The 22,193-nt window shown below is 41.5% G+C and overlaps 1 protein-coding gene and 1 long non-coding RNA gene across 5 annotated transcripts in view; one reads left to right on the top strand and one right to left on the bottom strand.

Annotated features, from left to right (window-relative positions):
• LOC138364571 (uncharacterized) overlaps window positions 1–13,216 on the top strand; it is a 47,769-nt gene extending 34,553 nt beyond the window's left edge. For both annotated transcript variants that reach the window (XR_011228439.1, XR_011228440.1), the window contains one exon: window positions 12,953–13,216. This is a non-coding gene — a long non-coding RNA (uncharacterized lncRNA). The remainder of the gene's footprint in view (window positions 1–12,952) is intronic.
• The window catches only part of LOC123755667 (inverted formin-2), a 77,431-nt gene that overhangs the window by 14,953 nt on the left and 40,285 nt on the right, over window positions 1–22,193 (bottom strand). For all 3 annotated transcript variants that reach the window (XM_069324242.1, XM_069324244.1, XM_069324243.1), the window contains 6 exons: window positions 21,690–21,903; window positions 19,413–19,528; window positions 18,684–18,843; window positions 13,893–14,065; window positions 12,937–13,016; window positions 3,276–4,758 (listed from right to left, as the gene is read on the bottom strand). In XM_069324242.1, coding sequence (XP_069180343.1) covers window positions 3,276–4,758; window positions 12,937–13,016; window positions 13,893–14,065; window positions 18,684–18,843; window positions 19,413–19,528; window positions 21,690–21,903 — 2,226 coding nt within the window. The remainder of the gene's footprint in view (window positions 1–3,275; window positions 4,759–12,936; window positions 13,017–13,892; window positions 14,066–18,683; window positions 18,844–19,412; window positions 19,529–21,689; window positions 21,904–22,193) is intronic.

Genomic DNA, 22,193 nt, shown 5'->3' with positions numbered 1-22,193 from the left:
AGTGATGAGGTTTTGAACCTATGTGGTGGGTGTTCCCAAGCACACGCTTTGAGTGACTATTCCACGACATGGTATAAGGATTGCAACCTGGAGTTCTACTGAACCAACAAGGATTTCCCGAGGCTTCTCTTGAAGCTGGAACAGAATTTTCACACAATACCCCCCCCCCCACCCCCCCCATGCACTCTAGCTCTGTCATCTAGGCCTTATTCTACCCCTGACGTTCCTCTTTCAATACACAGTTTTATCATTGATGCAGGCACATTAGTGTGATTACTCTCTGTGTATTGAAAGATGAGTGTCAGGAGTAGAACAAGTCCTAGATGACAGAGCCAGAGTGCATGGGGGAAATATGTGAAAATCTTGTTCTGGCTTCAGAAGCCTCAGGAAATCCTTGTGGGTTCAGTAGAATGCCAAGTTGCACTCCATATACCATGTTGTGGTCTAGTCGCTAGAAGTGTGCACTTGGAAAAAAAATCCCACATAGATTTGAACCCTCATCACTGCTCCTATGGATTTTCTCAAACAATATAATAGTTTAAGTATATGCATTCATATGTAAAATGCTGTATAGTAGTTATGCATATACAGTGGGGCCTCGACTTATGAATCTAATCCAGTCCCAGAGACTGGTTGTAAGTCGAAAATTCATAAGTTGAAACGACTTATTTCCCACAAGAAATGTAAATTGAATCTGTTCCACACCCACAAAAATATCAACTTAAAAATACATTTTATACCAAATAACACTCATTTTGTACTAGCTACAATAAAGTACTGTACAGTGGTACCTCGGTTTACGAACGCCCGTTTGCGAACTTTTTGGGTTACGAGCCCAATTTATTCAGAAAATTTGAATTGGGTTACAAACTTTACCTTGGGATACGAGTTTGTCGATTTGCTTACGGCCGACCTAGCGCGTGGTGGCACGGCGATCGCTCCTCAGTTTACCAGTGCCTCGCGCCCAGTGACTATACCGCCTGAATTCTTCACAAGGATTTACAGTTTTTTTTTTCAGATTTTTGGGTACTTGAGCATAAAAGTTATTATATATCTCGTCATGGGTCCCAAGAATGCCAGTGATAAGGTTCAAGGCAAGAAATCACATGTGAGAATGACCAGAGGAAAAACAAAAGATCATTCGTAAACATGAAAATGGTACACATGTTGTTGAACTAGCTAGGCAGTATAACAATCTTCAGGGGAGGAGGAGGAGGGGGCAGTAGAGGATGTCCCTTCCTCATTAATTAAGAAAATGTGTGCAGTATGGGAAGAACTGCAAAGTTTTGCTGAAAAGAATCACCCAGCTAAAGCTTCAGCAGGCCATTGCATTGATCTTATTAATGACGATGTGATGTCTAACTACAGACAAGTGTTACAAAGAAGGGAAAAACAATCTTAAAAAAAAAAAAAAAAAACATGAGAAAATCATGCAGTGAGCCAGAAGCAGGCAAAAATGTGCCAGAGTGAGTACCTCAGAGAAGTCATCACTGTCTGATGTTATAATGGAAGGGGATTCCCCTTCTAAACAGTAACACCTCTCCTCCTCCCCCCCCTCCTCCCCATCTTCCATATGCCAACAGGGAGTCATCAGTAAAGGTAAGTAATAACTTGTACATTCTTTTGTAGTGAATATTTGGGTGAATTAGGTATAAAATTTACTTTGAAGTGAAGTTTTTGGGGAGTCAGGAACGGATTAATTCATTTCCCATTAATTCTTAGGGGAAATTCACTTTGATTTACGAACCGTCTCCAGGAACGGATTAAATTCTTAAACCGAGGTACCCCTGTAAATATATCTTACCTGGAATGAGGACTCTTGTTGGTATATGAAAGACAGTGAGGAGGAGAGGTGTCAGTGTTTGGAAGAGAAGTCCCCTTCCATTATAACATCAGGCAGTGATGACTTTTCTGGGGTACTCTCTCTCTTCTACATTTTGCCTGCACACCACTAGGACCTGCTTATGCCTCACTGCTTGTTTTTCTCACTAAAAACCTGTCTAGTGACACTTGTTTTTCCCTATGTTGTAACACTTGTCTGAAGTGAGACATCACATTGTCATTAAAAAAGATTAACACAATGGCCTGCTACAGCTTGATTTGGGTGAAACTTTTCAGCAAAACTTTGCAATTCTTCCCAACTGCACACATTTTCTTAATAAATGAGGAAGGGACATCCTCTACTCTTCATCAACAACCCTTATTTCATTTTCACGTTTATGATATTTTGTTTTCCTCTATGGTCATCTTCACGTGTGTTTTCTTAGGTTTAACCTTACCACTGACTTTGTTGGGACCCATGGTGTGATATATAATAATTAGTTTTATGTTTAAAAAATAAAAAAGCACTAGAATAATGGAATGCTTTACAAGCGCAATTGTCACTAAGCGGGCGGCTCTGGTAAACTGAGGCTGGTCGGCCCGTGCCACCAGGAACCACGCACTCGGTCGACACAAACGTGTATCAACAAAGGTCGTTAGTCAAGGACACGGCCGTAAGTTACGTCTCATTTTCCGATGAAATTTAGGTCGTAACTCGAAAAATTCGTAATTAGAGGCAGTCTTAAGTCAAGGGTTCACTGTATGTACTTTAGTATTTGGGAATATTGCCAATATATATGCTGGCACTACTGCTTACTGTGGATTCCTCACCAAGTAGGGAACTAGTAGCAGCCTTAACAGTGTGGTTCCTTTATTAAAACTGGGTAGCAATAACACTAATACATTTCATCCCTTTCTCACAGTGGACGACGTGTGACAGTAAGTTGGGTCTAGCCAGTTACTAGTTCAGTTACTACTCAAACAACCTAACCATTGGTTATCTAATTGGCTTCCAGTAATATTAATTATGTGTGCGAAATATTGAAGAGAGCATATACATGGAACAGCATCCTGTGCTAATGAAGCTTTGTGTTTTTTTATTAATATATAGTACAATGCAAATATCCCACCTTAACAAGCATAAATATTTTGCTAAATAAAACATAATTCAATGTTCCTTAATTTGTTTGTAAGCTAATTCAAACAATATTGTACTGTAATCAAGGTCTGATATGCAAACTAAAGGTACCTTGGTAAATAATATTAACAATATTATTAATAAATACTATTACTACTACTAATAATAATAATGCAATACCTATTCCTTGACATCCTGATACAAAAGAGTTTAAGATAGCAGGCTTTTTAAATTATTAAATTTCATTAATATTATCAATTTCTACACTTCAAATATTATTTCCTTCAACCAACAAAACACTAGGACAGTATCTTACCTCTCCTTCCTCGGGAAGTATTCTGAGGAATCCCCGGAGCCTTTCCGAGCCAATTTCTGAACTCTTGCAGTCATGAATGAGTGAGGCAACCTCGGCATGAGATATTTTAAACTGTTTCAAAAAAATGTTAACATTCAAGGATTTCTTGGGATCCAGCAATGCCACATCTGTAGACTGTTTTTTGGTCACCTTTGTGGCTTGTGGTTTATTTACCTGGCAAAATAGCTCCTCAATCTGCCCATAATTTAATGATGACGGAGGAGTTTCAAGCAGGTCTTTATTTACGCTTTTCCATAAGGAATTGTTGTTTATATTATTGTTTACTTTGATCCAATTAAGATGTTTCATTTTTGAGCGTGGTTTTGGTAGTGTGTTGTAGAATGCATTGGCAGCACGTGAAGTTGAGTAATTTGGTAAGGACATAGAGCTAAGAAGTGGATTACGAAGGCCAGGAGCAGGAGGTGGAGGTGGAGGCCCACTAAATCCTGGGGGAGGTGGTGGTGGGGGTGGACCCCCACATCCTGGAGGAAGTGGTGGTGGGGGTGGTGGATGTCCTGGAGGTGGTGGTGGTACTGGTATACCTCCCCATCCTGGAGGTGGAGGGGGTGGTGGTATTCCTCCCCATCCTGGAGGGGGTGCTGGACCTCCTGGAAGTGGAGGCGGTGCTGGTATACCTCCCCATCCTGGAGGGGGTGGTGGTGCTACTGGTATAGCTCCCAATACTGGAGGTGGTGGGGGTGGTGGTGGTATACCTCCCAATACTGGAGGTGGTGGGGGTGGTGGTGGTATACCTCCCAATCCTGGAAGGGGTGGTGGTGGTGGTATACCTCCCAATCCTGGAAGGGGTGGTGGTGGTGGTATACCTCCCAATCCTAGAGGGGGTGGAGGGGGTGGTGGTGGAGGTATACCTCCCAATCCTAGAGGGGGTGGAGGGGGTGGTGGAGGAGGTATACCTCCCAATCCTGGAAGTGGTGGTGCTGGAGGTCCTGCATATATTGAAGGAGGGGAAGGAGGTGGTGGTGGTCCTGTATATCCTGGAGGTGGTGGTGCAGGAGGCCCTCCATGACAGGGAGGAGGATGATGAGAAAGAGGTAGTGAAGACTTTAGATCATTATTTCCTACAACAAGTAAATCTGTCTGTCTGCAGCAATTATCAGGAAAATCAGCTGAGGTTATTTCCGATTCCTCTCGAGTGTTATTGGCAATATCATTCCTTAACGAAGGTTTTAATGTTTCTCCACCACTACCATCATCCTTGGCAGGAAGGCTAGATGATGGGAAAGGGCGTGCCTCAAATCCCTCAGGTAACACGTGGTTAACACTTGGAGACAAGTGCGTGCGAGTGGCATGACGGGAGAGTGTCTGGGTGGCAACACTGCGGGTAAAATCTTGGGACGATGCCACGGATTCTGCCCAAGTGAGAGTCAAGGTCCCCTCTACAGCACGAGCACCAACACGATCCAGTAATGACCATACAGCATCGCTGCAAAAACAATTGTCACAAAATAAAATAAATAAAATCCAAATAAATTACAAAATTCTCTTATTTACATTGCACCAAGTATTTTCAAAAGAAAATATTTTATACCAAAATACAGGGAAATCACATTAATGTGATTATATCAGAAATTTAAAAGCATATCAATGAGGTGTGAGAAAAGAGTAAGCCAGTAGTAAAAGATATGCCAAAAGGGAAGGAAAGGGAAGGGAAGGGGTAACGTTGCTAGAGAAGAGAAAAAAGAGTAATAATAATTAATTCCACTGTTGGGGGCAGGAAGCCTGTACTGCATTTACTTCTCTGACCTTCCTAGAGTAAGATTCAACCAAAAGGACAAACTATCGTATATGCAAATTAATGGTCCTAAATTGTGAAATGTTCTCCCAAATGTGATTACGAACTGTTCTTCTCCCAACTATCTTAAGTGAGAAACTAAAAAAATATCTAACATCACATAACAAATTTCACTCACATTTTCTTATCCAAAATAAAACATTCTCGTGTTTTGCTGCTACTGTAAATTGTAAATATACAAGATTCAAAAGCCGAAGATGTGGATGGAATTCTATACAAATCAGAAAAGAATTGGCAGGTGAACTGTGTATATCACTGAAATTCCTTTTCAGAAAATCTCTGGACTAAGGGGATAATTTTCCCGGTTTGGAAATATGCAAATGTTACTCCAATTTTCAAACAAAGCAGAAAGAGCTCAGCAGAAAACTACCATCCAATCAGCTTGAGTTTGCCCATCTGGAACCTCATGGAGAGAATCCTAAGGGAGGAAATCATTCACCATCTCACTGTGAACAATACAGCAAAATCAATGCAACATGGTTTTGTTAAAAATAAAGCCTGCCTTACAAGCCTGCTCACATTTGAAATAGCCAGTTATTCAGACAAGGGACATCCAGTAGATGTAGTACACATGGACTTCACTAAAGCCTTTAATAAAGTACCACATGAAAGACTGGCAAGAAAAATACAAGCACATGGAACAAATAGTAGAATACTAGAATGGATGAAACAATGGCTAAAACAAAGAAAGCAAAGGGTCGTCTGGGCTGGACGGTTGAGTGACAGGTTTGTGCTAATTCCCTGACCATCTAAGTAATTGGGCACCATTTATTTCCTCCCATCCCGAATCCTTATTCTGATTACTTGCAAATGGTATGTAGTTGTAATGGCTTGGTGCTTTCTCCTGATAGTTCCCTTCCCTTTTCGAATGGAAATGAATCGGACTGGAGAAATGTGGCGAGTGGGATACCACAAGGTTACATATTGGGGTCAACCCTTTTTGTCATAAACCAATAAATCCACAAGGCAAAAGTATATACATCACACTTATAATTAACAAATAACCAACATTGTTTTCTTAATTTTTATAGTACCCATCAAATAGTGCATTGAACAGTTTGGGTGCAAAAATCATTAAACAGTACCGAATTCTATGGAGTGTCATGGGTAGTGATGCTGTACTTCTGCTGCCACCACTACCATCAACTGCTCTAATTCCTGGAGTGAGGTTGTACACTCACAGAAGTGGTGATCACTCAAGTGACCTAAACTAGCACTTCAACAATGCTCACATTTACAGAACACGAACAAGAATGTTCAAAGCTTTATTACCTCTTATAGAGGGGCAGACCAAGCTCTGCTGGCTGCTTTTAATTGCAAACACAATAAAAAAGTAAAGTCTATCACCTCATCCATGATTCAATAGAGATTTTCAAGTCTTAACTCAGAAGTGAAAATCATAATTACTCACTGCAGGTTTACTGTCATTTTGGAACAGAATTCAATTAAAGACATTTATCACTATCTTCACCTAACACATTAAATAGTTCTCAACAGAAACCATTTTAGTTTGTACAAAATTCATGCAAGCAAACAAATGGCCTGTTGCCATATATTATTTAGGCTTTAACTTGTATTTATATTTTCATAATTTTGCACAGCCTCATTAAAGTCCTCTGGAACAGGCCGCCATAATAGCATGATTTCTGGTTAAGTTGTGCACTCGCAAACACTTAAGACTTGCAGTTTGATCTACAGTAGTAAACTTCTATGAAAATTTTTAAATTTATCTTTTATCAATTAATGTGCCAGTTCACACACAAATCCAAGATACTTGAATCTAATATCTTGCAGAACTTGAAATATTTTGTCTGAATGTATACCAGTTTCCTATGTATTAACAGCATCATTATTTCTTAATCACATCTTTAAATAGTTTATGTAGTCTATCAACACTAGGGAATCGGCAAAACTAGTCTGTGGCAGGTAGTGGACTATCACAGGATGGTCTTACTCATCTGCTTCCTCCCCCCCCAGCTTGCTACGTTACTAGTCATTAAATGAAAGTTATGTGAGCACTTGTGTGTACTGGAGCATAGAAAAGTGTGTGCGTGTGTGTGGGTTTGGGTGTGGGTGTGCGCGCCCACATGCACACTGCACCTGAATAAACTCCTCCAAACCTCCCATGATATTGCTAAACCAATACACACACTCCCACACCACCCATGGTAGTGCTGTTACTGGAACATGCCCTCAATTTGCATGACATTTTCTGCTTTGGCATTTCTGCATTGGCAAAATCTGGCTCTGGGAACATACATATTTTCTTGTGTGCTGTTTGTGAGATCTGTTGCTGTCCTCTTAAAACAAATTTGAAGTCAGGATTAGCATTTCAATTTCAAATTTTAGATATATAGAGTATACAGGGTCCTATAGTGCAGTGATCAGTGAAGTTGGTTTAAAACCAAGAGATCCTAAGTTTTATTCCCAAGGCAGTTAGCAAGGTGCCTGACGAACACCTGGCCTAACAGCTCCTTATGATTTCTGGGGCTCACCCATGTGGCGGGTTCACCCGTGCGGCGGGCTCACCCGTGCGGCGGGCTCACCCGTGCGGCGGGCTCACCCGTGCGGCGGGCTCACCCGTGCGGCGGGCTCACCCGTGCGGCGGGCTCACCCGTGCGGCGGGCTCACCCGTGCGGCGGGCTCACCCGTGCGGCGGGCTCTACCGTGCGGCGGGCTCACCTGTGCAGCAGGCTCACTCATGCGCTGGGCTCATCCGTGTGGTGGGATCACTTGTTTGCTTACATCATGCACTAATATGTCCTTGCAAGGAAATAATTTAATAGTAATTAAGCCTGGGGCTATGCACTGTAAAGAAAGTCACTCAATATTTTAGAGAAAGTTAGATGGACAGCTAGGCATGGGTTACACTGGAAGAGTGACAGAGACTTTTGATGTGAATTTTTTTTTTAACAGAAAAATGAAGGCAGTAATCAGAGGCAATGTATCAGACTGAAGAAATATTACAAGTGGTCTACCACAGGGGTTCAGTTCTAGCACAAGTAATGTTCATTGTCTATACTGTATACAATCTATCAGAAGGAATACAGAACCTATATGAACATGTTTGCTGATTATACCAAACTAATAGGGAAGGTAAGACACTTAGATGATTGTTACATCCTTCAAAATGACCTGGACAAAATAAGTATAGGAACAATACTTGGCTGATGGAATTTAATGTGAATAAATGTCATGTTATGGAATATGGAATAGAAGAAAATAGGCCACACATAACATACAAATTATGTGAAGAGGCTTTAAGGACCCTTTAGCAGCTTAACCCTTAACATGCTCGGGGTCTAATATCCTGCTATCCACACAGGCGCATGTCATTTTGAAAAAAAAAAAAATTTTTTTTTTTTGCTAATCTGTTAAGTTCTGTTCACTGATCACGGGAAAAATAAAAAAAAAATTCTATTGTACTTACTTTTGTTGCAATAGAGCCGAGAAGCTCTGCGATGACGTCACAATCTGCATGTTCGCTCATGCAGTACACGCCCGGGAGATGTTGCGCGCGGTCCTCAAACAGCCAGAGTTGCCACAAATATATTTTCGCGCTATTTATTTACAATGTCTAAGCGCATTTTATCTAATTTTTTTTCACTAATTGTGTTTCAAATACTGTTTGAACATATTTTGTATCAATAATTGTTGCATATTTGAGTATACACAGGCGCACACAAATGCTTTCAATTACGGCAATATAATATGTCATTACAGTCTATTATATTATATGTTCTGCTTATATGTTTACATATTTACACACTCGCACACGCTATACACACTTTGAAGCACACTTAGAAGATTTCTAGACTGTGGTAGTCATTGAAGCAGTCGACAGCACATAATGGGATACCACACGTTTCACACCATGTTTGCACAAGCTTCCGTTTCTTGTCTCTACGTGTCGTTGTTTTACACACCAAGCAATCACGTTGGGCTATTGCACGCTTCACACCAGGTGGCAAATACTTAAGTTTGTGTGCTAGGAAGCCTTCAGTGTGAGCGAGGCGTGGAGTACCAGCATGCTGCAACAGTGGGTTTATGATGGGCCGCTGAATACCTGGGACATCTTTTGCAAACTTTCCTAATAACTGTATTGCAGCATCAAATACAAAGTCACGGAAAGTGGGCTTACGTCCAGTTCTCACAAGGTACATGTTGAAACAGTTCAGCATGCTCATGTCCACAAGATGGAAGAACACTTTTTTCGTCCACCTACATGTCTTCCGCACACACTCTGCAGTGCCAATCATCATGTCTGATTTATCAATCAACCACATGTTGATATTATAGTCTAAAACACAGTCTGGCTTATATAGTGGTGCGTTTGTTTTATGGCTCACTTTCCCACTGTTCACCATTGTTCCATCATGAATTGTTGTCAACAAGTTCACCTCTCTTTTGTCTTTCCACCGAACTGACAGAATGTTATCACTTTTCCTTCTCTGACACTCACCAACTGCAATGTCGTTGTCAAACACAGGCATTTCCCTTCGTTGTGGCTTTACTGTACCAACCAATCCGGTTCTATTTTCTAGCAAGAACCGAGCTAGCAAGGGACTTGTATAGTAATTATCTGTGTATAAAATGTGTCCCTTGTTCATCCACGGAGCCATGATGGTCTTCACTACACTCCCCGAGAATCCATGTTCGTCGTTACCAGGAATGTCTACATCACTAGCCGAGTACAGAATCATGTGTAACACGTATCCTGTCTCACAATCACAAAGAACAAAAAATTTCAGGCCAAATCGGTTTCGTTTTGAGGGAATGTACTGTTTGAATGGAACACGTCCCTTGAAAAGTATGAGAGATTCATCAACCACCAGCTTCTGTGCTGGTACGTAAAAATCTCTGAATTTTCCAATAACATCGTTCATGTAGTGCCTCACTCGCCACAGTCTATCATCAGGTGTTCGGTCCTGAACACTTCCAAAATGTAGACACCTGAGGAGTATCTGAAACCTGTCTCGTGACATATATTTCCCGAATAAAGGTGTTGGTATTGTCTTGTCCTTGCTCCAATAGTCATTTATTGCATGTTTGTGACAGTGCTTCATCAACAAACAGAGTGCCAAAAACACATACATTTCCGCCACTGTGGTATTTTTCCAACGCTGCAGTCGTGAAAATTCTGTGATTTCCCTCTCAATCAGGTAAGCAGCATGCAGGTTCGTTTGGTGTACAATGTATTCCATGAGTGGTTCATCATAGAATGCTGTAAAATATTCCATCTCAGCCATGTCCTCACCTTGATTAGGGAAAAGGTTTGTAATCCCTACATCTTTATCGTCAAAGTGAGGAATATTAGGAATAAAATCGTCACCATCACTCCACTCAAGTACACCAGGCGTCCTGCGAGATGCAGAGGAAAGACGGCGAGGAAGCGATGCATACCGGCGACCAGGAGCTGAATACCGTCTGCGAGAAGCACGGCGGCTACGTGCACGTGAGGTGGGTGCACGTGAACACGAGGGTCTTGGTCCCTCATGTGGTGCCATGCGGTGGCGCTTGGCTGGGCGAGATGCTGCTGACGCGACAATTTCTCGCCCAGTTACACCACTGGTACCAGCCACAGGCTCAATAAAACTTTGATCTGAGTCACTAAACCCAGAAAAGGAGTCACCTCCCTCTGACTCGTCACCCTCAAACAGAAAATATCCACAGGAACTGTGAGGTCGTGGTAGAATTGGGGTAGAAAATGGGCGAGGAGGCATGGGAGAGCGTATAGGCCTCGCCATGGCATGGCGGTCATTCTCACTTTCACTGCTGCTGCTACTATCTCCCGACAACTGTGTATAATCCTCATCGTTGTCTGAATCGTCAAACACACTTTCTTCACCTTCAGAGAATAATTCGTGGGCTATTTGCTCTGGGGTGAGGGACTGAGTGATGCGTGCCCGCGAGGCGTTTGACCGTGCGCTCGCCATGGTGACTCTCGCTAAACTGAGGCCTCCCATGCCATCGGAGCGTGAGCTGGATTTTTTTTCAAAATGGCCGCTGTTTACTAGAGCCCCTGGGCAGCGTATGGGACCCCCAGCTACACCGCGGGCCATTCAAATCGTGCGCGGTACCCATACACTTCATATGAAGTGAAGCGCAGTTGACTGGTAAAACGATTTACACTTCATATGAAGTGATGCGCACTTTAAGGGTTAAGGGTTAAGGAACTCTCACAAACAAAAATATCTAGTAGTCCTGGACAGAAAACTGTCACTTAAAGAGGACCACATAATGAATATTGTACAATGAACCTATGCTACACTTTTCAACTTCAGAATCTCTTTTTAAAATACATAGAAGCAAAATATTGAAGAAATTGTTCATGATCTTCATGAGATAAAAATTGGAATATGCAGCAGTTTTATGGTGCCCTTAGCTTGAGAAGCACATCATTAAACTGGAAAAAGTGCAAAGACGTTCAACTAAATGGCTTCTGGAATTGAAAAACAACAGCTATGAGGAAAGGTTACAGGTGTTAAATATATGAAAGCCAGAAAAGAAAAAATAGGCGATATCATCACTACATAAAAAGTAGCAACAAGAATCGACAAAACTAACAAAGAAGAATGCTTGAAGCCTAGATCTTCAAGAACAAGTTCATAAACTCAAGCTAACGAAAAAAAGCTGATAAAAAATCATTAGAAAGTTCCCCTTTGCCAATACTGTAGTGGTAAACAGTTGGAACAAGTTAAGTGAGGTTGTGGTGGATGCCAAAACTGTCAGTAGTGTCAGAGTGCTATGTGATAAAGCATACTGGGAAGTTAGGACGCCACGAGCATAGTTCTCATCCTGTAACTATATTCGGGTAATTACACTTAGGTAATTACAAATGATGGCCAAGGTGATGGGCTAGCCAGGCTACCCATGGTAAGTAAACTCATGGGTAACTATATTTAACCCTTAAACTGTGCAGCTATCTAAAATAACTTGCTTAGCTAAATGAATTCCCAACCATGTTAAAGACTGTACCTCTCTCAATCAGTTTAAGATAAAAACAAAGCACTACCTAATAAATTCCCTGTAACCTACCTATTGTCAACCCGTCTGTTTTTTTTTAAACAACGCTGTTTGTCGACCTAATTGTATCTGTGCTGCTTTTTCAGCCATGTTCCCCCCTTTTTTATCTCTATTTTTATTTGCTTTCAACACATTTTATTCTTTATGCTCAATTAGTATTAAGCTTTAGTCATTAATGTTTTTCATGCCCGAAACGCTTTGCGTAATAGTGGCTTTAGGCATTGTATGTACTAGCTCTATCTATAAATCCATCAATCTTTGTAAAATCTCTTGTATGTATGTACCTTACCTAAATAAACATTTATTTTATTTATTTATTTCTAATTGTGGAGTTCAGTCCCTGAGCCCATTATGTGCCTCTGTAACCCTTTCCACTATTGCCCACAAGATGGGTATGGGGTGTATAATAAACGAACTAAACTAAAAACTGTCTAAAAGTACTACATCAAGGTGAACATGTCTAAAATTAGAATAAAATTTTATTTTATTTTATTTTATTTAATAAAAATTGTCATCGAATAAAATGGGGAGAAAAAGTGCTTATGGTGAATGGAGCACGGGAAGAAATTGCATATTGTGATTAAGAACAGTGAATGGGTTAAGAGACATTTTCACACAATATAATAGGTAGCAGGTACTATTAGGACAATACACAATTACAGTACTAGCAATTAAGTACAAACAGGTAAGTGTATATGTACATGTGTAAACCCAAAAGTAATGCAAGCACAGATGGGAGAAAATATGATTTAACCTAAAATGTTAAAATAATAATGAACCCACCTGTCTTCTTTGTCAGGATCAAGTTGAGTGAGGTTATGAATCAATGCCAACAGCAGGAGCGAGTGTGGCGTGTCTCGGATCTGCATCACAGATAAGATTATTATTATTATACTTGTTAGTATAACAGTTTGGATTTCATAGTACAGTATGAAGTTTTATTGGTCATGTGACTGAACTCTGATCAATGCATGCTCTATGCTACTTGCTTATTTGGAGTGCCTAAGGACATTTTTTGAAAATGTATTTGTACCTATGGAAAGAAACATCATCAATACCTTAATGTAATTTCAGTATCATAAGGGTGGACAGTGTCAAAAGCTAAGAGAGCAGCTGATGGGGGGGGGGGGGGGGGCTTGTCATTAGCTGTAAAATTCTAGCATTGAATGTAATGAAATTCCACAATGGCATCACAAGGTATGAAGAAGGCCTTCTGAGAAAGGGCACCTGTTTTGCTTTCTTCACATGGTAATGCTTTCATGAGCAACTGGAGACAAATACTGCAATAATACTGCTGTTCAACAAGGCAAAATTGTGTGTTTAACAATAATAATAATAATAACAATAAATAATTTCATTCACCTGGGTTCTAGGAGACTCGAACTACAGACCCCATGCATGTGAGGTAGAAGCTCTATCAGCCGAGTGGATAGAGCTTCTGCCTCACAAGCGTGGGGTCTGTGGTTTGTCTCCTAGAGCTCAGGTGACTGAAATGTTTATTGTTATTAAAATGTGGATGACATTTTAAGAAATAATAATACTGTAATTAGAATTTGCAATAACTAAGCCAGACAATAGGTCTACATTAGGCAATGTATTGTTGACATAATTTCAATATAATTCAAGAATGAATACCATTCTTTAGTTACTTGGCCTTTTGCATGCATTTACAATTCTTTTTACTTCAAAATTACCAACAATAGTCGAGGTTAGCATTAAACAGCATTACATTATTTTACCTTAGTGAAGAGGGTATTAAAAGCATCGTAGTGGTTGATGTTAAGTTGACCCTCATCTCCATATAGCTGCTCCTGGTCTTCTTCATAACTATCTTCGAATACTGATAACTGTAGAGACAACTGATCATCCTCTACTTTATGCAAATCTTGAAGTATATTCAAGAAATCCAACCCTGGCCAACAATAAAAAGTTTCGTTACTGAAAATGAAAATTAAAGATAGTTTTCTTAAAGTTAACAGGTTAAATTTTTATATTATTCCATCTTGCACATACTTTTCTTGATTGAAGTATGCTTTTTGTCAGCCATCTATAGGATGATTAAACTTTTGATAGTAACTTGTTTATTAATAATTAATTTTTTCAGGGATAGGCAGCTAGTGAGTATGTGTACATATGTACGTACAGAACGTCAGAGACAATGTATCTGACTGGAGGAGTGTTACTAGCGGAGTACCACAGGGTTCAGTTCTTGCACAAGTATTGTTCACTGTCTCCATAAACAATCTACCAGAAGGAATACAGAATTATGTGAACATGTTTGCAGATGATGCTAAGGTACTAGGGAAGATAGGAGATGCAGATGATTGCAATGCCCTTCAAATTGATCTAGATAAAATATCTTTGAGTGTCAAGTAGCAAATGAGACCTCGTGGTGGTTTTGGATAGTAAGCTATCACCAGAGGAACACAAAGACCATTATGAAAGGAGCATATGCATTGCTTTTAATTACTGTACAGTGAAACCTCGGCTTACAAATGCCCCTCTTTACGAACTTTTCAGATTATGAGCCCAATTTCTTCGTAAAATCTGAATCAGGTTACAAACTTTACCTCGGATAATGTAGCTTGTTGATACTCGTATGGCCGACCTAGCGTGTGGTGGCAAAGCGACCGCGCCTCAGTTTACCAGTGCCTCCCACCTAGTGACAATCGCCCTTGAATTCTTTGTAAAGAATTTCAGCGTTTTCCAGATTTTTGGGTATTTGAACATGATAGTTATTATTATATATCTCACCATGGGTCCCAAGAAAGCCAGTGGTAAGGTTCAATCCAAGAAAACACATGTGAGGATGACCATAGAGGAAAGAGAGATCATTCGTAAACATGAAATGGTACACGGGTTGTTGAACTAGCTAGGCAGTACAGCAAATCTATGTCAATGTTATGCACTGTAGTTGCTAAGAAAAAGGACATTATGAGTGCTAAAGTGGCAAAAGGCGTATCAACAATCACGAAACGAACACAATTCTGAGGAAATGTCTTTAGGGAAGGAGGAGGCAGTACAGAATGTCCCTTCCTCAATAATTAGGAAATGATGAAGACTGTGGGAAAAAATGCAAATTTTTGTTGAAGAAATGCAAACTGTTTTGTTGAAATGCAAACTTTGTCGACTCGCCCAGAGCAAGCTGTAGTAGACCGTTGCCTTAACTTTTTGAATGACACTGTGATGCCTCACTACAGACAAGTGTTACAACATAGGGAAAAACAAGCCTCTATGATTGGATTTTAAGTGAGAAAAACAAGCAGTGAGCCACAAGCAAGTCCTAATGGTATGCAGGCAAAACATACCAGAAAGAGTACCCCAGAGAAGTCATCATTGCCTGATGTTATAATGTAAGGGGACTTCCCTTCCAAACACTAACACCTCTCCTCCCCTCTTCACCGTCTTCCATCTGCCAACAACAGTCATTAACAAAGGTAAACAATAACTTGCACATACTTTAGTACTAAAGATTTGGGCGAATGAGGTATAAAATTTACTTTAAAGTTAATATTTTTGGCAGTGTGGAATGGATTAATTCAATTTATATTATTTCTTATGGGAAAATTTGCTTTGGTTTACGAATTTTCGGGTTATGAACCATCTTTGGGAACGGATTAAATTCGTAAGCCGAGGTATCACTGTATATGGATGGTGAAATACGTGTACTAAAGAAACTGTTCATGACTTTTGTGAGACCAAAATTGGAATAGGTAGTTGTATGGTGCCCAAATCTTAAGAAGCACATAAATGAACTGGAAAAGGTGCAGCAGCATGCCACAAAATGGCTTCTGGAACTGAAAAATAAGAGTTACGAGGAGAGACTAGAGGCGTTAAACATGCCGAAACTAGAAAATAAAAGAGGTGATATGATCACTACTTGCAAAATACTAACAGGGATAGACCAAATTGACAAAGAGGAATTCCTGAAACCAGCAACTTTACGAACTAAGAGGAAACAAATTCATGCTAAGAAAACAGAGATGCCGAAAAGATATTAGAAAATTTTATTTTCTAGTAAAGTGGTCGACGGTTGGACCAAATTAAGCAAGAAGGTGGTGGAGGCCACAACCGTCTGTAGTTTCAAAGCTTTATATGACAAAGAGTACTGAGAAGATGGGACACCATGAGAGTAGCTCTCATCCTGTAATTACATACACACACACGGGCATACATTATGCTTATAAGGATGACCCCCCCCAGGTTGAATTGACCTTCCCCAGGATGCAACCTCACAACAGTTACACTACAGTAACTCCAGGGTACTACCTATTTACTGCTAGGCAAGCAGAGGCATTAGGTGAAAGGAAACGTGCCCAACCAATTCTGTCCTGCCTGAGGATCAAACCTGGGATTCCCAATAGTGAGTCAAGAACAAACCCAAATGTACTTCTGAAACTGAAGTTTAGTTACCAGGCAACAGTGTGCATTGTGGAGGCTACATTGTGTGTTTTTATATATAACATTGTACTGTCCTTCCTTATATTCCCAGCTCAGATAATAACAAATATTATCAATAATAAACTGTATAATTATATACAATTATTATAATTATTAATATATTATTATACAATTATATCAAGGTCTCCTCCAGGGTTGAATTACAGTACAGTACTGACCCTTCCCAGGATGCAACCCCACAACAAGCTGACTGACCCAAGGGTACCTACAGTATTTACTTCTAGGTGAACAGGTCATCAGGTGATAGGAAATGCACCCAACCATTTGTGTCCCACCCAGGATTTGAATCCAGAATTCCCAATTGTGAATTGAGAACAAACCCAACTGTACTACTGGGACCCTGTAATGATAACAAATATAACAATGTTTTACTTATAAAAAATAGAATATCAGATTACCGTGGTTACTTAATAGGTAGAGTACAGTACTGTATTTTTATTAGTTCCCCTTTGTCGGGGACAGAACGTTTATACTGGGGCCATGTTCCTCCTAGGTTGAACTACTGACCTTCCCTAAGATGCTACCTACAACAGTTGCTTAACTTGACTGCTAGGTGAACAAAGATATCAAGTGACAATAAACATGCCAACTATTTCTGTTCCTCCCTGAGGGATCGAACCTAGGATCCTCAACTGTGAGTCAAGGACATAACCCACTGTGCCACACACCATTGCCTCACTTGTATAATATACCTCTAAGTGGCTTTACCTACCCATTTCACTTTATTGTTATATTTTAAGTACCTGCCCAGTCTACTTCAGTACTGTTCAGATTTCATCTGTTATTGCATACAATAATGGGATCTTATCCATTAACCTGTAAAGTGTTAGTATCCCTCAGATAAATTCAATAATCACTGACCTTACTAAGCATTGGTTGCATTAAAGTTTTGCCCTCGTACTTGACTCACTGTTTATCATTTGCACTTTAATTTTCCAGTACATCTTGGCATTTATATTAAATGTGGCAGCATACCATTTAAAGTGACTACTTATCCAACTGCAATTTGTTTATTTATTGTAATTAACCATTTCATCTGACTTTCCAAGGCTTCAAACATATTAAAACAATTGCAAAAACTAGACTCCCAACAAAGCCCAGTTACTCCCTATCTTCAGTAAAGAGACTGGAAAGACATTAAGAGATTAGTTAATTCAAGACTGGAGTCACTAACCAGACCATTACATGAATTGATAATGGTCCAGGAGCGACTGATTTTTTTTTTTTTTTTTAAGATATATACAAGAGTTGTTACATTCTTGTACAGCCACTAGTACACATAGCGTTTCGGGCAGGTCCCTGGAATACGATCCCCGCCGTGAAGAATCTTTTTTACAACCAAGTACACATTTTACTGTTGAGTTAAACAGAGGCTACAGTTAAGGATTTGCGCCCAGTAAATCCTCCCTGGCCAGGATACGAACTCATGACAAAGCGCTCGCGGAACGCCAGGCGAGTGTCTTACCACTACTACACGGAGACTGGTGAATGATGTTGCTTTTTCATTTTATGATGTGTGGTTTGGACATCATATCTTCAGCCATGCTTATGTGACTCATTGTCTGCATAACCAGACCAAATTGGGCAGGAAAACGATATCTCTTACATTTGTCTGGATAATTGTGAACTTACATATTTACAAGCTGCTGCAGATATAGCTGTGGATTATTTCAGAAACTATCTTTAACAGCATTAGATTCAAACCTGGGACTATTTACTTGGGCAACTAAGCCAGTATGATATCCACTAACATCCATACTCTGTAGAGTATATCCAATTATCGGGGACAGGAAGCCTGTACTTTGGTTCATCATGGTCCCCCTCTAGAGTTGAGACCAACTACCAACCTTTCCCAGGATGCAAACCACAACAATTCTCTAACTCCTTGGTACCTACTGGGTATTTACTGCTAGGTGAACAGAGACACGAGGTGAAAGGAAGTGTGCTCTCGACTGTGAACCAATGACGTATGCTACTGTGCTATAGAAAAATATAGAAGTTCAAAGAAATGTTAATGGTACAAAATCTTTTTATACAGTAGTTCTCAAAATGGGCAAGAGAATACTCACCAATAAACTCATTTCTAATGGCAACACGTGCCTGCAAATGGCTGACACCAAGTACAAGACAATTAACAAAGGCTACTAGTGTCGTTTGGTAGTCCGAGACCTCTGCATTACGAATCTCCTGGACAACCAACGTAAACCGGTATCGTTTGGTTTTCAATACCTGTAACAGGATCAGAAATTAGACAAAAGAAAAATTAATCATCAAGGTAGTTTCCAAGGGTGAAATGCAAACTAATAGTAGGCATCAAAAATGGTTTTATATTACAGTATATAATAATCAAATAAGAGAAGTACAAGATAAAAGCTAAGATCTAAAATCAGAATTATTGCTTACGTTATCTAATTGTGTGAAAAAGCACTAAAGAGCATATACAGTATATTAAGCCAAATTATAGCTGACTGCTGGACTGGCCTCTCATTTTCATTATATAAAAGTACAGAAAAAGTATAACAAGACAATTAATATTCAGAGAACAAGTCATAATGTGGGTGAAACAAATAACCTAGCTGATATATATATAATATGAAATGAAAGTGAAACTGGTTCAGTCCATCCTGGACACTCTTCAAATTGTGACAATGATTATATTTGTATATATAGACTGAAAATGAAAAAAATATCCGACTAATCAACATAATGCTGTCCTTACATTTCATAAACTTCTGTTTCCCTATTATGATATTAAATTTTTTATACTTTAACTATTTATACTACCAAAACATGCTTACTTTATAATTATTGAGGGAGTCGAGAGCCAGAGCGTGGCCTTTCTCTGAATACACGCACAATGCAGACAGCAGCTCAAACACTTGTTTCTTCACCAGCATGTTGCGGGAGTCCAGCGCTGTGGAAGTACTTCACCATTATTGATCAAGTTTGAGATATCACATAAGAACATAACCTGAATTTGCCTGAGAAATCCAGGAGGCCTGGTCGGAAACTGGGCCGTGGGGTTATAGATCCCCAGAACCTTCAACATGTAGTCAACAAGAATAGCCACCAACGCTCTAGTGGCCTCGATGAGGACAGGAAGCCTGTGGCGTGTCAAAGGACCCCATTTATACTGATAAAAATGTTAAAGCTGCAGAAGGCCTGCTGATCCTCATGACATGGCCCTTACTGGCCCATATGAAGGAACTCTTATTTACATCTGCCCAAACTCTTTCAATATATAGGTCTAACCTATTCTTGAAACAATCCAGTGATCCCACATCTATTTTACTTCCCAGAAATTTGTTCCATTACACTCTAGTAAGCTTTGTGTTCCTGAAAAAGCTCCTAACCATCCATGTTAAGTACAATGTTCAACATTTAACATTACAGTGCTTAAAAAAGGATTGCATATTAACCAATGTTAATACAGTATAACAAGCTCATAATTTCAGCTGAAATGGAAAGAAATATGTGGATATTAATTTGGAGATCTATTTGTTAACTTTCCACCCATATTAAACAAACATCAGGTGCTGAAACACTTCTAAACCATACATGAAGTTGCCTGGGAGTGTTTACCCCCACCAACTTGCCAGAGAGCACCTACCCCTCGGCAACTTGCCAGAGAGCACTTACCCCTCGGCAACTTGCCAGAGGGCACCTACCCCTCGGCAACTTGCCAGAGGGCACCTACCCCTCGGCAACTTGCCAGAGGGCACCTACCCCTCGGCAACTTGCCAGAGGGCACCTACCCCTCGGCAACTTGCCAGAGGGCACCTACCCCTCGGCAACTTGCCAGAGGGCACCTACCCCTCGGCAACTTGCCAGAGGGCACCTACCCCTCGGCAACTTGCCAGAGGGCACCTACCCCTCGGCAACTTGCCAGAGGGCACCTACCCCTCGGCAACTTGCCAGAGGGCACCTACCCCTCGGCAACTTGCCAGAGGGCACCTACCCCTCGGCAACTTGCCAGAGGGCACCTACCCCTCGGCAACTTGCCAGAGGGCACCTACCCCTCGGCAACTTGCCAGAGGGCACCTACCCCTCGGCAACTTGCCAGAGGGCACCTACCCCTCGGCAACTTGCCAGAGGGCACCTACCCCTCGGCAACTTGCCAGAGGGCACCTACCCCTCGGCAACTTGCCAGAGGGCACCTACCCCTCGGCAACTTGCCAGAGGGCACCTACCCCTCGGCAACTTCCCAGAGGGCACCTACCCCTCGGCAACTTGCCAGAGGGCACCTACCCCTCGGCAACTTGCCAGAGGGCACCTACCCCTCGGCAACTTCCCAGAGGGCACCTACCCCTCGGCAACTTGCCAGAGGGCACCTACCCCTCGGCAACTTCCCAGAGGGCACCTACCCCTCGGCAACTTCCCAGAGGGCACCTACCCCTCAGCAACTTGCCAGAGAGCACCTACCCCTCAGCAACTTGCCAGAGGGCACCTACCCCTCAGCAACTTGCCAGAGAGCACCTACCCCTCAGCAACTTGCCACAGAGCACCTACCCCTCGGCAACTTGCCAGAGAGCACCTTCCCCTCAGCAACTTGCCAGAGAGCACCTACCCCTCGGCAACTTGCCAGAGGGCACCTACCCCTCAGCAACTTGCCAGAGAGCACCTACCCCTCAGCAACTTGTCACAGAGCACCTACCCCTCGGCAACTTGCCAGAGAGCACCTTCCCCTCAGCAACTTGCCAGAGAGCACCTACCCCTCGGCAACTTGCCAGAGGGCAACTTGCCAGAGGGCACCTTCCCCTCAGCAACTTGCCAGAGAGCACCTACCCCTCGGCAACTTGCCAGAGGGCACCTACCCCTCAGCAACTTGCCAGAGAGCACCTACCCCTCAGCAACTTGCCAGAGAGCACCTACCCCTCGACAACTTGCCAGAGGGCACCTACCCCTCGGCAACTTGCCAGAGAGCACCTACCCCTCGGCAACTTGCCAGAGGGCACCTACCCCTCAGCAACTTGCCAGAGGGCACCTACCCCTCAGCAACTTGCCAGAGAGCACCTACCCCTCAGCAACTTGCCAGAGAGCACCTATCCCTCAGCAACTTGCCAGAGAGCACTTACCCTTAGCAAGTTTCCGTGTGTAATTATCACTGTTGATGATGTACTCTAGCCCCGTCTTGGAGTTCATGACAGCCTTGACACACAGTACACATTCAAGTTGCAGCAAAGCATCTGCAATGGAGCTGAAGCGTCGATCACTCAGGCGCTCCAAGGATTCAAACAAGACTCCTAAACCATCCAAATTCAAGAAGTCTTCCAGCCATTCTTTACTTGCCTGAAATTAAAAGGTCGGCATATAAATCTCTAAACAAATAAGTTAAGCTTTTAGATAACGTCACAATTATATGGGTGAAACAAATAACTCGCCTCACATGTATGACATAAAACGAAAGCTATGTAACGTAATTATCGAGAGCAAGCCCTTTGCCAGTATATGACTATACAGATATAGCACTTGGGAGGGATAGGACAGGGAGCTGGGAGGGATAGGACAGGGAGCTGGGAGGGATAGGACAGGGAGCTGGGAGGGATAGGACAGGGAGCTGGGAGGGATAGGACAGGGAG

This window comes from Procambarus clarkii, chromosome 14 (genome assembly GCF_040958095.1).
Source record: "Procambarus clarkii isolate CNS0578487 chromosome 14, FALCON_Pclarkii_2.0, whole genome shotgun sequence".
Lineage (NCBI taxonomy): Eukaryota > Metazoa > Arthropoda > Malacostraca > Decapoda > Cambaridae > Procambarus > Procambarus clarkii.
This window is presented reverse-complemented; position numbering and strand designations above follow the sequence as displayed.